The 13,526-nt window shown below is 44.9% G+C and overlaps 1 protein-coding gene across 2 annotated transcripts in view; it reads right to left on the bottom strand.

Moving 5' to 3' along the window:
* Window positions 1-13,526, bottom strand: part of GABBR2 (gamma-aminobutyric acid type B receptor subunit 2) — a 331,972-nt gene that overhangs the window by 147,339 nt on the left and 171,107 nt on the right. For both annotated transcript variants that reach the window (XM_039856048.1, XM_039856049.1), the window contains exons 5-6: window positions 6,677-6,742; window positions 726-926 (exon numbers count right to left, since the gene is read on the bottom strand). In XM_039856048.1, coding sequence (XP_039711982.1) covers window positions 726-926; window positions 6,677-6,742 — 267 coding nt within the window. The remainder of the gene's footprint in view (window positions 1-725; window positions 927-6,676; window positions 6,743-13,526) is intronic.

The raw sequence follows: 13,526 nt of genomic DNA, 5'->3' as shown, positions 1-13,526 counted from the left end.
TACACACTTTGGAAATACTTTTACGTGTGCCATATTGCCAGGTTCTCTCACAGCCCTACTGGATATGCAGGGCAGGGTTAGTAACCCCGAGTGAGAATACGTGGAGGCCCCAAGGACTTAAGTGCCCTGCTTAGTTCCTCCTCCCAGTTGTGACAGTACCGAGGTAAGAGGTACTATGTTAGCTATGTTGCACAATCTGCCATCAGTCCTCCTTTTAATCCCAGAGGATGATATTTTTACTACTATTATACAGAAGAGGAAACAGTGGTTCGGAGAACTCAGGCGCAAGGTCACACAGCTGGTAAGTGGAAAAATTGGGGTTCAAACCAGTCTGGCTGGTTTACAGCACATGCTTCCCCAAATCTACTTGAGAGGTCCTTCTTCTCTGGGTTGACAGAAGCATCAGTGACTGAAAAATGATAGGCAATGCTTGTAGTTGGTACTGTAAAAGTCATGACTCCAGCCCTTACATGTACACTGTGTAATGAACTTACAAAACACCTTTACCTCAACTGATTCCCACAGTTTTCTAGAGGGGCATGCAGTGGATGGCTGGCTATCCCCATTTAATAGATAAATGAAGCTCAGAGAGCTCAAGTGATTTGTTCAAAGACACACAACAAAAGCCAGAAGAAGATCCCTGGGCATAATTTGCCAAAATAATCAGACAAGATGATCAAAGGAGATAGGCCTGGGGACTGAGATGGACAGACCAAGGCACTGACCTTTCCTGAGATGGTCTTGATCTGCTTGGAGCTCAGGGGCTCAAAGTCCACACCGATGTAGCCCTCCATGGCAGCAAGCAGATTCTTCCGGAGACAACGGGATGAGTTGGCTTCTGTATGCACCTGCTCCCACCAGGAAGGCTCATACCAGCCTGGGATGATCCACTGGTATTTGCTACCAAACATGTTCTCCTCATGTGCCTGCAACAGAAGGGGTGACCATGAAGGCACCAAGAGTCAAACATTTGCTCAAGGCTTTCAGCCCTGTGAGAGAGGGGTGTGTGTGGTGGGGTGTGTAGGGGTGGTGGTGCAGGGGGGCTCTGGCTTCCTCTTCTTACCAGAGGATTTATTAACTTTTCTATTACTTGCTTGGTCTCCTTATTATCTGTCAAGGGATCCAAGGTAGTTTATGGGAAACACGTATAATAAAATAATAAACACTGAATAAAAATGAAAACATAATGGCCTGGGGAAAAAAATAATACGTTTACTGGAGGTAAAGGGAACAGAACAGAGAGAAGTTGCCCAAAGTTTCCAACACTATACATAATAAGCTGTATATTTCATCGTGAATTTCCTGGCAGCCCAAGAGAAAAGGGCAACAATATTATTTGCAAAGCTCTATAATAAGGAGAAAACAGACAAGTTTTTCAGAGAAAAAATATTTTCTAGGCTTTAACCCTAAAAAAAATGTTCATATGGAGGACACTGTCAAATTGGCCAGCGTGATATCAACAGCATCTTCACAACAAACAGATTTCATAAGGCTGTTTTTGCACAGATTTTTACTAAACGCTGAGATCATAATCTTAAAACACAACCCAGGGGGAGCAATTTTGCAAGAGGCCAAGAAAATTTAATCTAAGTATGCAATTTATATAAGATGCCACTTGGCAAACTGAGCAGTCTCTCTGAAACTTTACCCAAAGCATAGTGTGCATAAATCCACATCCTAAAAAAAAGTTCCTTACATTTGTATGCTTTACATGCATCTTATTTGATTGTCATTCATGTTCATCCTTTGAGGAAGTCAGGGCAGAGTTTATTATCTACATTTTAGAAATGAGGAAACTCAAAATCAGAGATGGAAAGTCCCTTTTCCAAGGTTATACAGCCAGGGAGAAAAGTCAGCCTAGAACCTAGGTCTGCCAGCTCTTTGCTGCAAAATAGCACTGCTTGACTCCTATTTAAACGAAATATCACCAGACTGTTCTACTGCACTTCAATTTGACTTTCATTCTTTTGTGATTATTTTGTATCAGGAAAAGCGTGCTTTTTGGAGGCTTAGATGGACCCAGAAAATCTTACTTTGTAGAAAAATATCATTTCATCAAAATTAGGTCCAGAATGAAGTTTCTAAGTAGTAGATTTGAAGTCCATTTTTTAAAAAAAATTCCCCTCTATTCTTAGCAAAACAAAACAAAACAAAACTTTTTGGAAGTCTTCTCAATTTTAAAAGGTTGAGGCTAGAAGATAGCCCCGCTTATTAGGAATATATGTTAAATAAAAGTCGACAGATACAGAGGACATGAGGTGGCCTTCTAGTCACCACACACAAAGGCAGATTTGCATGCGTTACTCTCTGAGGACAGAGACCATGTGATAATTTAGAGCAAGCGCCGAGCAAGAAGTCAGGAGCCTAGCAGGGATCTGCTGTGACAACTCTTCGACTTGCTACTGTCCCATTAAGAGCTGTTCTTTGTAAGTGAATTTTACAGAGAACAGAAGCTTAGTCCATTTGAGCGACAGCAAATTTTGTTTAGAACATTAGTCAATTATGATGAAAATAAAAATGTGTTTACTGATCTTCTGGAAAAAAGATTACAGTCAAGCAGCACTAGATTCTCTGCTACACCCTAGCTAGGTAACTAGCACACAACACTGTGGGCCTCACACTCCTCATGTAGAGCCTACGGAAAGCAAAGCCTATCCCACTGGATTGGTATAAAAATTAAATGAAGTAATATGTGTACCATGCCTGTCCAATACTACATTTAGGAACATTTTAGCTGCTCCTTCTTGTCCCCTTCTCCTTTTGGTAACTCATAGCTTCATTCTGAATATCCACCACTATCGCGGGCCATGCACGGTGAAGCTCTTGGGCACAGAGGAGACTGGCCACCAAATGGCCCCAGACTGTTGTACTTGGAGTTTTTATGGTTTTCTCTCTTTTCTAGCTGCCAGATCTAGGCAGTCACTCTTCAGTGTCATCAAGTCCACCTCCTCACTCTGAATTTGCTGTTTTTAGACTGCTACGGGCTTGGAAAGCAGGAAGCCTGGACTGTTGAACATATGTGTAGAGCAAAAGTAAATAGGTTTTGAGTAAGGTCTAAAAGGCTCTCCTACAAGGGAGGTAGACTGGGCTTAAAAATATCAATCACTGCCTAAAGCAACGGCGGAGAAGCTTCTAGGCCTCCATTCCAGTAGCTGAGGTTGTTGGATACACGAAGTCTAAGTTGCTGCTCGTATGCTTGGCTGTCTCCTTTGCCAGATGGGAAGTTCCTGGAGGGTGGTGTCTGCTCTCTCCAGGACCCTCAGTGCCCAGCACAGTGCCTGGTGTACAGAGGGCACCTGATAAATGGTTGTGGAGCAACTGAATGAACACATTTCCAGTTTACTTGGTCACCTTGGTTTTTATTTTCTCTACCTCTGGTAGGAATGTGGTCTCAGGACCTGTGGTCCCTGCCACATGGTGATGGGTGGTCCTAAACTTGCCTTCTTCAGTCCCATAAACTGCTTTGGGTTTTATTTGCTATAGGCAGGGAATCATGATATAATTTTTTTTTAAATCCCGTTTTCTCTTTTTATTAGGTTTCCTTCTGTCTCCTGTCCTCTGCGTGCAAGAAGGATGTTTCCCTCTCATATTATAGCTCACAACAATGCAGTAAGAAACTATCACATCAGGAAAGCAGATAACAGTTAGGATGATGATCTTCCTTCAGCGGCCTTATTTAAGCCTCTCAACAACCCCATGAGGCACGTGGGGCATGGATCATTGCTTCCATTTTAGAGGTGAGGCAGCCAGGAACCAGACGTGTAAAGTGACCTGCCTGAGGTCATACAACTGGCAGAGCTAAAACCAGAACGCAGGTCAAAGTGCGGAAGAATTCAGACAAGACCACCGAGGATGGAGGCAAAGACAAAAGCAACCCATGCTCGCACTGTGCTGGAGCCAAAATGAACATTTTGCCACGGGGCTATAAATAGGCCTTGCGTTTGCTGGAGCCTGCTCTCCCACTGGGTGGCAGTTCCAATCTCAAAAAAAAAAAACAGCAACATGCTGCAAAGTTTGCACTGCGGCATTTGGATGGCAGGGGCACGGGTGTTTCCTTCCCGTTTGTGCTCTGACCTAACGCAGGCAGGAAGGCTCTCTCCATGGGTCTCTGCTCTGAGCGGCCCCACCTGTGTCGCACTCCCGAGTGTGAAGACCCAGAGCAGACTCTCCTCAGGACCCTCTGGACCTGCCAGAAGAACTCCTTCCTAACCAGATAAGACTGAAAGTCTTGGAGGGCAGATCCATCTGAGGTTCCGACACGGGGAATAAACACCCAACCCAGACTGCTGAGAAATTCCTCCATGAACATAGCAGCCAATAAAGGCTCTAAGAAAGTGGGATGGGCAGGTAGGATAGTGTTCCATGCCGCATGGAAGGCGGGAAGCTTGGAGCCTTGGGTCAAGAGGAGCACAGCCACGCCATCTGCTCTGAAGCAGAAACCACGACTGGATATCCACTCGACAATAACCCCACTGCATGGCATCAAGTGAAATCACAGCCATGCCTCAGCTTGGGTATGGTTTGAATCAGAACACAAGGTTTGCCTGCATTTCTTGCAAAAAAGGAGGTGGCCGGTGCCTAGTGTGGGTTCTTTACAAATCATTTTTATAATTTATTTTTTCTAGAGTTATTATCCATCATGTGCCAGCTGCTTGCAAAACCTTGGGGATATGGAGTGTGAGGCGGGGGCGGGGGCAGGTTCTTTCCTAAAAGAGATCACATCCTCCAATTTGCAACATTATTTTCCTTTTAGAAATGAGCCATTTCTAGACCTTAGATGGTAATGTGCAAGGTCTTATGAGTTTTGAGGTAGAATATATTAAATCAATTTGCTCCATTTTTTTCAATTCTTATGTTTCTTTAGATGTTCATACCCTTCACTGATACATAGGATGCTTAATACAACCTTGTAAAGTCCATCAGTTAGTAAACTCGTCAGCCCAGTGGTGATCCATTTCATCTTCAAACACCCGAGACTTTCCATGAATAAATAAAAAAAGATCGCTGACATTTACTGAGGCCTTCCTATACATCAGGCACTGTGCAAAGGGTTTTTGCTCATTTAATCTTTACAACAATCCTATGAGACAGGTGTTATTATTATCCCAACTTTACAGAAGAGAAAACTGAGGCTCAGAAAGTGTCAACGACAAGCCCAAACTCAGTCACTAAGCAGCAGAGCAGGGGTTCAAGCTCACGCAGACAGACTTCTGAACTCTTAGCTCCACCCAGCATCTCCTGAAATGTCAGCCTCATAACTTCTCCCTCTTCCCTGGCAAGTCGAGAGATGATCAGGCTGTTCTCACTTTGCTCCTGGGCCTTCAGGATGGAATATCCCTGTGCGACCGTGGCTTCCAGGCACTGCTCTCTCTTCGCTCCTGGTCTCTTTTCAGTCCCTGTATCTCTCCTGAAACAGGGTACCAGGAGCTGAGCAGGACACCCCAGGCAGGGTGTCTCCAGCAAAGAGCAGAAGGGCTACCTGCCCTGGCAGCTATGCTCACACTGGTGACTCACTCTAACCTTGAAGTCAACCAAGACCCCAATGTCTCATTTGCTCTCAACACGCAGTACTCCTCATGCCTCTACCACTTGATTTATTCTAATATAACCTTCTGTTAGGACTATTAGATTTAATCTGCCTGGATTTAATCAAACTTTCCAGCCTGTTAAGGTTCTTTGCACCCCGGCTCTGTCATCTAACATATATCACAACTTCTAAAATTTCCACAAGCCTGCTCTATAATTTCAAACAAGTTACGGATAAAAGTTCAAAGAGAACAAGCCTGTGGCCCATCACTAGAGACTACACCCAAAATAACCCATCTAAGAGAAATGCTCATTGGGTAGATGATGACTCACGTAACTGGGTTCTTATTCTGTTGACTTTTCTCTTGATCTGGGGTGAAAAAGGGAGAGCGGGGCATCAAAATGAAAAGTCTCAGTACCTGTTAGTACTCTTATATATACTTAGGTTAGCACATCATATAACATCATATAAGAAAAAAAAAGAATTAGATTGGGGTCAGGTGAACAGGAATGGATCCTTGGCTCTGTCATGAACCTTGGCTCTGGCTAAGGGCTTTTGGAAAAGCCCCTTCACCTTTCTGGGACTCTATTTCCTCATTTGTAAAATGGGATAATGATACTTGCTTCATGGTTAATGAAAAGATTAAACAAGAGAAGGTATAAAAAAGCACTCGTAACCTATCACACACCAGACAATTATAAAGGATCGAGGGGTAGATACTGAATAGTTGACAACTTGTTCTAAACCTAATACTCCAAGTCCTGCTTACGGGGCAGGGAAGGGTCTGAGGCACCTCGGTCCTGTCTCAATGTCTGGTATGTCCCGCTGTGCAGTGCACATAGCAGGCATCCGTCAAGCATGGCTGAGTCGAGGGGAATTAGAATTAGCAGACAGGACTTAGACAACGGGTTAGATGGTGGGTTAGGTAAGTCGAGGTCCCTTGTTACTCCAGCAACTGCACTGTTCTGAGCTCTGGGGTTCTAGCTCCCTGAAAAGAAGAAAGGGCAGTGAGACTAACACTTCTGCTTCCAACTACCTGGACTCCAGTCCTAGGAGTTCACTCATACACCAGCCAATGAGAATGAGTCTGAGAAAAAGCTTTGGCAACTTCCCCAAAGACACAAATGACATGATGAAAGTTTTACTTACACAACAGAACACTTTCGCTGCCATATTCTGGTCAAACTGGCCAAGGATGATCCTCACGTCATTGCCCTGTGGACAGAAGGACATGTATGTGAAGGTGAGCGGATGATCACGCCCCAGAGGGCTCAAGGCCATGGGCAGAAAACATTTGTGCGTCCTAGGCTCCCCAGCCAAGCGCTCTACCTGAGTAGAGAAGGCAGGGCAACACCTCGCCTCCAGCCTAGCCCAGCCCAGATTCTCTGGCCCTCTCTGGGGCCAGCTTTCTCTTAGCTCTTGCTGCCAGCCCTCCTTGGTTTCGAGGGCAAGCTGTAGGACAAGTCTGCACAGGCTAGAGGCCAAAGCTTACAGCTCTAAGGGGCCTTGGCCTCTCTGCTGCTTTCCGCCAAGGGCAGGTAAACCCTGCATGGTGCAGAGACAGTGTCTGATCTTCTTCCTTACTCTACATGTAGGGAAACTGAGGCCAGAGGAGAGAAGGGAGCTTCCTGGGTCCCTAGGACAGTGTCTACGGAAACGAGATCCAGCCTTCCCCCTTTTTCTAGGCTTTTCTACCTTCCCGGAACCCACAAAGCTTCTCGATTAAATTTAATAGTCTCTGAGTTCTGACCTTTGTTCAACTCTCAACTCTACCAACAAACTTCAAGGGGGGCTCTCAGGTGGCTCTTTTTCCCATCACATCCTCAATTTCCTCACCTACAAACTGAGGATAATGATGGTACTGACCTTACAGGGTTGCTGGGGGCACTAAATGAGATAAACCCCTTAAAATGCTTAACACAGTTCCTGGCACATAGTAAATGCCCAACAGTGTAGCTAGTATTAGTATTTTATAACCATCCCCTGGCCCATCTTTATTTCAAAGGAAAATCTACATTTGAAAGCTCTATAAATGGTTACTTATTACTTTATTATCTTCTCAATGTGGTTAATAGGTATATGTTGTACAACAGCTCCAGTAACTCATTTATTCATTCAACAAACATTTATTCAGTGTCTGTCTGAGGATCCCTCCTGGTTCAGGTAAGGGGCCCTTGGTTGCTTTCAAGGGGGTGGGAATCTAGGCTGGACCCTACCCCACAGAGAACAGGCTAAAGGAGGAAGTGCTGGGCAGCCACCAGGAGACCAGCTGGGCTCTGCCTGCATGCCTGTCCTCCACCTCCGTCACTTCCTGCCTTCTGCAGTGAGGCTCAGCCTTGCAGGTGGTGCTACCTTCCCATCGTTCATTCTATCCTCTCCAACAGGCCTCGAGGCCCTTTGATGCATAAAGAAGAGAAACATGCTTTTAAAGATCAGTTTTTAGCATCTTTCAAAATTGGAAAGTGCTGACTGGGAGGCCATTTTACTCATCATGTACTTTAGCAAAATAAAAAAGGCTTGGATTCTAAAATCATCCTTCGTTTGCAAGCAAGAATGGAAAGAGGAAAAAAAAATGCTCTGAAAGGACTTTAAAAGATCATTAACAGAGCGGTTGAAGGAAGGCAAGCCTTTGTCATCACCATGTCCGCAATGCTATAAAAGTTCTAAGTTGCTTCCGTTCTGTGGACATGCTCCTAGGCACACTCCAGGGTCCTTCTGCTTGTTTGTTGAAATCTTTTTATCATTTCTTGCTACTAACAGCATCCATGCATGCATCCATGCATCCATGCATCCATGCATCCATGCATCCATGCATCCATCCATCCATCCATCATCCATCCGACATTTATGGAACATCTACTTTGTGCCAAGCCCTGTATTGCTAAACATGATATAGTAGAAACAGATTATTGGATTCTGCAGTCAGAGAGACCTTGGTTCAAATCCCGGCTCCACCACAGACCAGCTGCATGACCCTGGATCTTACTACACTACTGGTGACTCAATTTCCTCATCTCTGAAAGAGGAATAATGCTACCTAACTTGGAGGCGGCTGTAGGATTCATGATAATGAAACCCACCTATTGGCTTCCATGATGCTCATCCCTGGTTCATTCCTACCTCCTGGTCACTGCTGCTTAGAATCAGCTCCTCATCTTTCTGTCCATCCCTAAATGCCGGTGTTCCACAGTTCTGCCTTCATCACTCTCCCTGGGCAACCTCATTCATTTCCCCAGCCACAACTCCTCTCTGTGCTATTGACTGTATAATCTCTCTCCCCAGCCTAGACTTTTCTCCAGCTGCCCACTGGACACCTCCTCTTGGATTCTCCCAGAACCTCAAGCTCAGCATGTCCCAAGCTGAACCCACCATCTTTCCCAACAAGACCCTTTCTCCTCTGAGTGTCCATCACTGAGAATGGTGTCACCAATCTCCCACTCCCCCAGGTGGGAAACTTGGCAGTCATCTTAGATTCACTCCTTTTCCTCCTCCAAGCCATAACCAGGGCCTGTTGGTTCTGTCTGCTCATAGCTCCCAAATCATCCCCCAGCCCCAATGACCTGCGTTTAGCCACCACCAGTCCCTACTCAGTGAACCACAGTAGCCTCCTGGCTGGATCTCTACCTTTAGTCCTGCCCCATCCACTCTAATCTCCACAGAGTAGATGAAGGGACAATTCCAAGATTCACATGTGATCATGTAAAATCCTTCCATGGCTCACTGACCTTTACAGGTCAAACCCTGAGCTCTCAGCAGAGCATTGAAGGTTCTTTACTGACTCGTGTGCACTTCTCTAATCACATTTCTCACTAGTTCTCACTATTCACTACTCCTCCATGGCAGCAAGAATGAACTACCTATAGTTCTCTAAAACAGGTCTGCTATTTGTTCATTCACTCATTCATTTTCTGATTCATTCATTCATTCATTCATTTTCTAACTCTATCCCCTCTTTCCCTCTGAAAGCTCATCCATCCAGAATGTCCTTCCCTCTCACCCCACTTATTCTGCCTGGATAGTTGCTACACACCATTCATGCCTTATCTTAGGCAACCCTATACTCTGAGAGACCATCTCTATCCCATCTTCCATATATCATGGCACAAGTCCACTTACTTGTCTGTCTTCCCCACTGGACCGAGGGTAACTTGATTCATCCCTGGGTGCCTCGCTTCTAGCACAGGGCATAGCACACATATAATAAATAGGTATTGAGTGCATGACGAAGTGAATGAATGCTGTGTAAAGCACCAAGCACAAAGCCTGGCCCACTCTGGTTATTCAGTAAGCTGGTATCATCACTGCAAGAATATCCTGCTAACCAAAGCCTAGACACTGATTGGGTTCACCACGTCCATTTCTTGAAAAGATAAAGGAACTCACATCTTCATGGCTGACTGCCTGACCACCTGCTGACAGATAAATAACGAGCTCTGCCATTTGTGGACCTTTTAGTGTCTCTGTTGCCTTGACAACCAAGTTGCATGGATCACGTTGTCTGTGCTCCCAGACCATTAGGATTGGATGACGCTCAAGGGATCATTGATCTACTCAACCTTTTCCCAGAGAGGCAAAAAGCTTTCCCTAAGACTGCACAGCCCCTAGAACCAGTCTTCTCACCTTGGTGGACCCCAATCATCAGTGGGCCTTAGAGAAAGATTCAATCCGAAGGCAAGTTTTACCTGATGCAGGGAGCTATTCACACCCATTCCGATTTTAGACGGTGAGTAAGAGGGGGCAAGAGGCTGCAAAGTCTAGGAGAGAAGAGACAAGCCAGCATCCAGTGCAGCTGGAGCCTGGGATCCCCGGGTCGGGGAGAGGACAAAGGGATACGTGACTGAATTGGGATCCTTAGTGGGCGCCTGGAGAGCACTATTAAGAGCTTGAGGTGCTTCTCGAAGCGGAGTATGTACACCCCCGGGTCTCCACCAAGACAGCATTCCGGCCCACCTCCCCTCTAACCTCATCCTGCCTCTCTCCCTGCTCCTGAGCACGCTCTCAGTAAATCGCTTTCACAAGAATCTCAGGTGCTGCTTCGAGGGAGTTCAACCTGAGACACCAGGTCGCACAGGTAGGAAGTGGTGGCACTGGCCTTGCCCGGGTCGGGCTGGCCCCAGAGCCTGACTGCTTGACCATTCTGCCTATATAGTGCCTCTGAGGCTGAGAAAGTCAACCCCACCAGGCCTGAACTGCTGGAGCTCAGCATCCAGTGTGTAGCAACAACTCATGAAGAAAAGTCCCGCAACTTTGAAGTGAGAGGATCTGAGTGGCAGATGTAATTCTGACACATCCAAATAGCTGGCATGCATTTAAAAGATCAGGAAAGCAGGAGGTCACCCTGTGCTGTCTTTCCTGTGGCAAGAGTGTGGTGGGGACCTGCTAGAAGGTCAAGATTGATTCTGACATTGACCTCTGGGTTATCTGGCATCTCCTGCCACTTCTGCTTCTGTCTTGGCCCACGTTCAATAGCTCTCTGGTTTCTCAGGGGCCCAGCCCCACAGACCCACTCCATCTACTGGGATGCTGGAAAGTCAAATGAAACCCTGCGCAATGTTGTAGAAAGAAATGAGGTGCTATGAGCCCCTGGGTGGCGGAGCTATTAGAAGCTGGCCATAATGTGGGCTGGGAGGTGGCCTGACATGGGGCAGTGGACATAGGTGAAGGGGGTTTCTCTGGCTGTGAGACCTGGGGTAAGCTGTTTGAATTTCAGAGTCCCTCCTGGCTCTAACAGACTGATTCCACACCTAGAATGAGTACTCTCTTTTAGCTAAAATTAGTCTTTCTTACACTTTTTTTTTTTTCTTCGCTGGAAATGTCCCTAAAGGCAGCGAAGCAGGAGACAGACATTCTTAAGGAAGGGAGTAAAGAGAGAATAGCCCATGGCAGCTCAGTGGTGAAGCATGGCATTTCTTTAAAGTTTATTATTTTATTTAAAAAAATTCATGTATATTTAGCATTCCAATAACATATCTATGTTTATCTTAAGATAAAAATAATGCTTTTTCTTCCCATGTCTCTGAGGAAAACTGGCCTGCTGGGAAGATGCACAATATTCTAGCTTTGTGTCTCCTCAGGGTGCTCCTATGAACTGCAGTTTCAGGCAGACAGGCTGAGCTCCCAGCCTCTAGGATGGGGACGGAATTCTCATGAGGACTCTCCCAGAGAGCAAAGCTGTGAACGGTCCACCTCGAGGCCTATCTCTGTGGTTTTCCAGTGATAGGCTTAATAATGGCCTCCCAAAGATGTCCATGTCCTCATTCCCGGAACCTGTGACTATGCTATGGCAAGGGGGAATTAATGTCGCAGAAGAAATTAAAGTTGCTAATCAGCTGATGTATAAAATAGGGAGATTTTCCCTGTAATCTGAATCTTGAATGGTGGGTTGGGGGCTGCTCCGGGAAAGGCGGATAAAACAACTGAAATGACCAGAGGGAGATGTCTGAAGCCTGGTGCTCTCCTCCACAGGGCACCAATGCTTCAGCGTAGCACTGAGGAAACACCCGGGGCTGGCCCCTGCACGGAGTGACCTCCTAGTCCAGTGTGGCAATGGTTAATGTTAAAGGCCCCTGTTCAGAACAGGCCCTAATGAGCTTAAAGGCCAAGGGTGTTCATCACATAGAGATGGTTTTATTTCCTGACTTTCTTTAGAAGAACTTTGATACAGCATGGCTGAATCATCCTGATGAATTTCATTATTCAGATCCTTTATGTTTTCATTTATTTTCACTTAGGTGATCGGTCCAAATTTGAGAGAGGTTATGGCGCCCAATACTTTTGTGTTCCTGTCAATTCCCCTTTGTATTTTCTAAGAGGCTTTTCTTTATATATCTCGGTGAGATGTAGTTTAGAGCAATCATGGTCTATGAGTGTGTTACTCTTTTGGTGAATTGTACTCTTATCTATAGAAAACGACTCTCCCTAACACCTGAACCTTGAATTCTCTTTGCTCTAATACGAACACTGGGATTCTTGCTTCATTTTAGTTTGCTTGGTCTTTGACCTTTCTGTGTCACCCTGTTGTAAATAGCTATAGTTAGTTCTTCAAAGCACAATCTGAAAGTCCTTGCCTTTTAATAGGGAGTTTGACCTATTTGAATTTATGATCAGGATGATTACATTTGGTCTGCAATTATATTCTTCTTTTTCTGGTTTTCATTTTTACTTTGTTTTCTTGATACAGAGACTAGATTTTCTTTGCTTTTATCATCTGTGTTTAAGCTTCTGTTTGCATTATAGTATATTTGCCTCTAAGCTATTCTAAGCCTTCTTTAGCTTATATTTCTCTAATAATGAAACTCAAGCAAAAGGCTCTCTTTGGAGTCCCTCCTATGAAAGACCAGGAGTTTAGTGCCTGTTTTGTTTTTTAGTCATCCACTTCTTTGGCTCTGTTAATGGAATTTCGGTTTTTACATCTCAATTACTGTCGTTACAGTATCTATTTTTGCATTATATGTATATGTATGTTTGCTTTCAAAATGAATTTTTGCATCTGTATACATTTTTATAACAATTGTTTCAACTTAGCTCTCTTTCCACAGGTTCAGGTGGTCTCTGCTTAGCTGTTTCTGTCATGACCTCAGCTGTAAAGTTTGGCACCTGGCTAGTACATCATGTGAGCCTCAGACATGGAGACTATCTCCCTACAGCTCCATTGACTCTGGGATTAAATGCTGCAGAGGAGTCAAGGTGGCCTGGTTTTTGCACATTTGTGGAAAATTTGTTTTTTTCTGGCCTGAATACTTGTAGATTTCTTTCTGTTTGGATTTCAAAACTTTCGCCACAATGTGTCAAAGTATGACTCTCTTTTCCTTAGTACCACTAGAATGTGGAATGGCAAGCTAGCCTGGATATATAGTCTACATATTTCTTCATGAAATTGTTGATTTTGTAGTTCCACCGTGGTTGAAGACTGGCAATTTTGTACAGTCCGATCCAGCAATTCTCTTTTGAGCTCACTTAAGTCTGTCTATTATTTAAAAAAATAAATAAACTTCTCATT

The sequence above is a fragment of the Pteropus medius genome, unplaced genomic scaffold (genome assembly GCF_902729225.1).
Source record: "Pteropus medius unplaced genomic scaffold, Ma_sr-lr_union100, whole genome shotgun sequence".
Taxonomy (NCBI): Eukaryota; Metazoa; Chordata; class Mammalia; order Chiroptera; family Pteropodidae; genus Pteropus; species Pteropus medius.
This window is presented reverse-complemented; position numbering and strand designations above follow the sequence as displayed.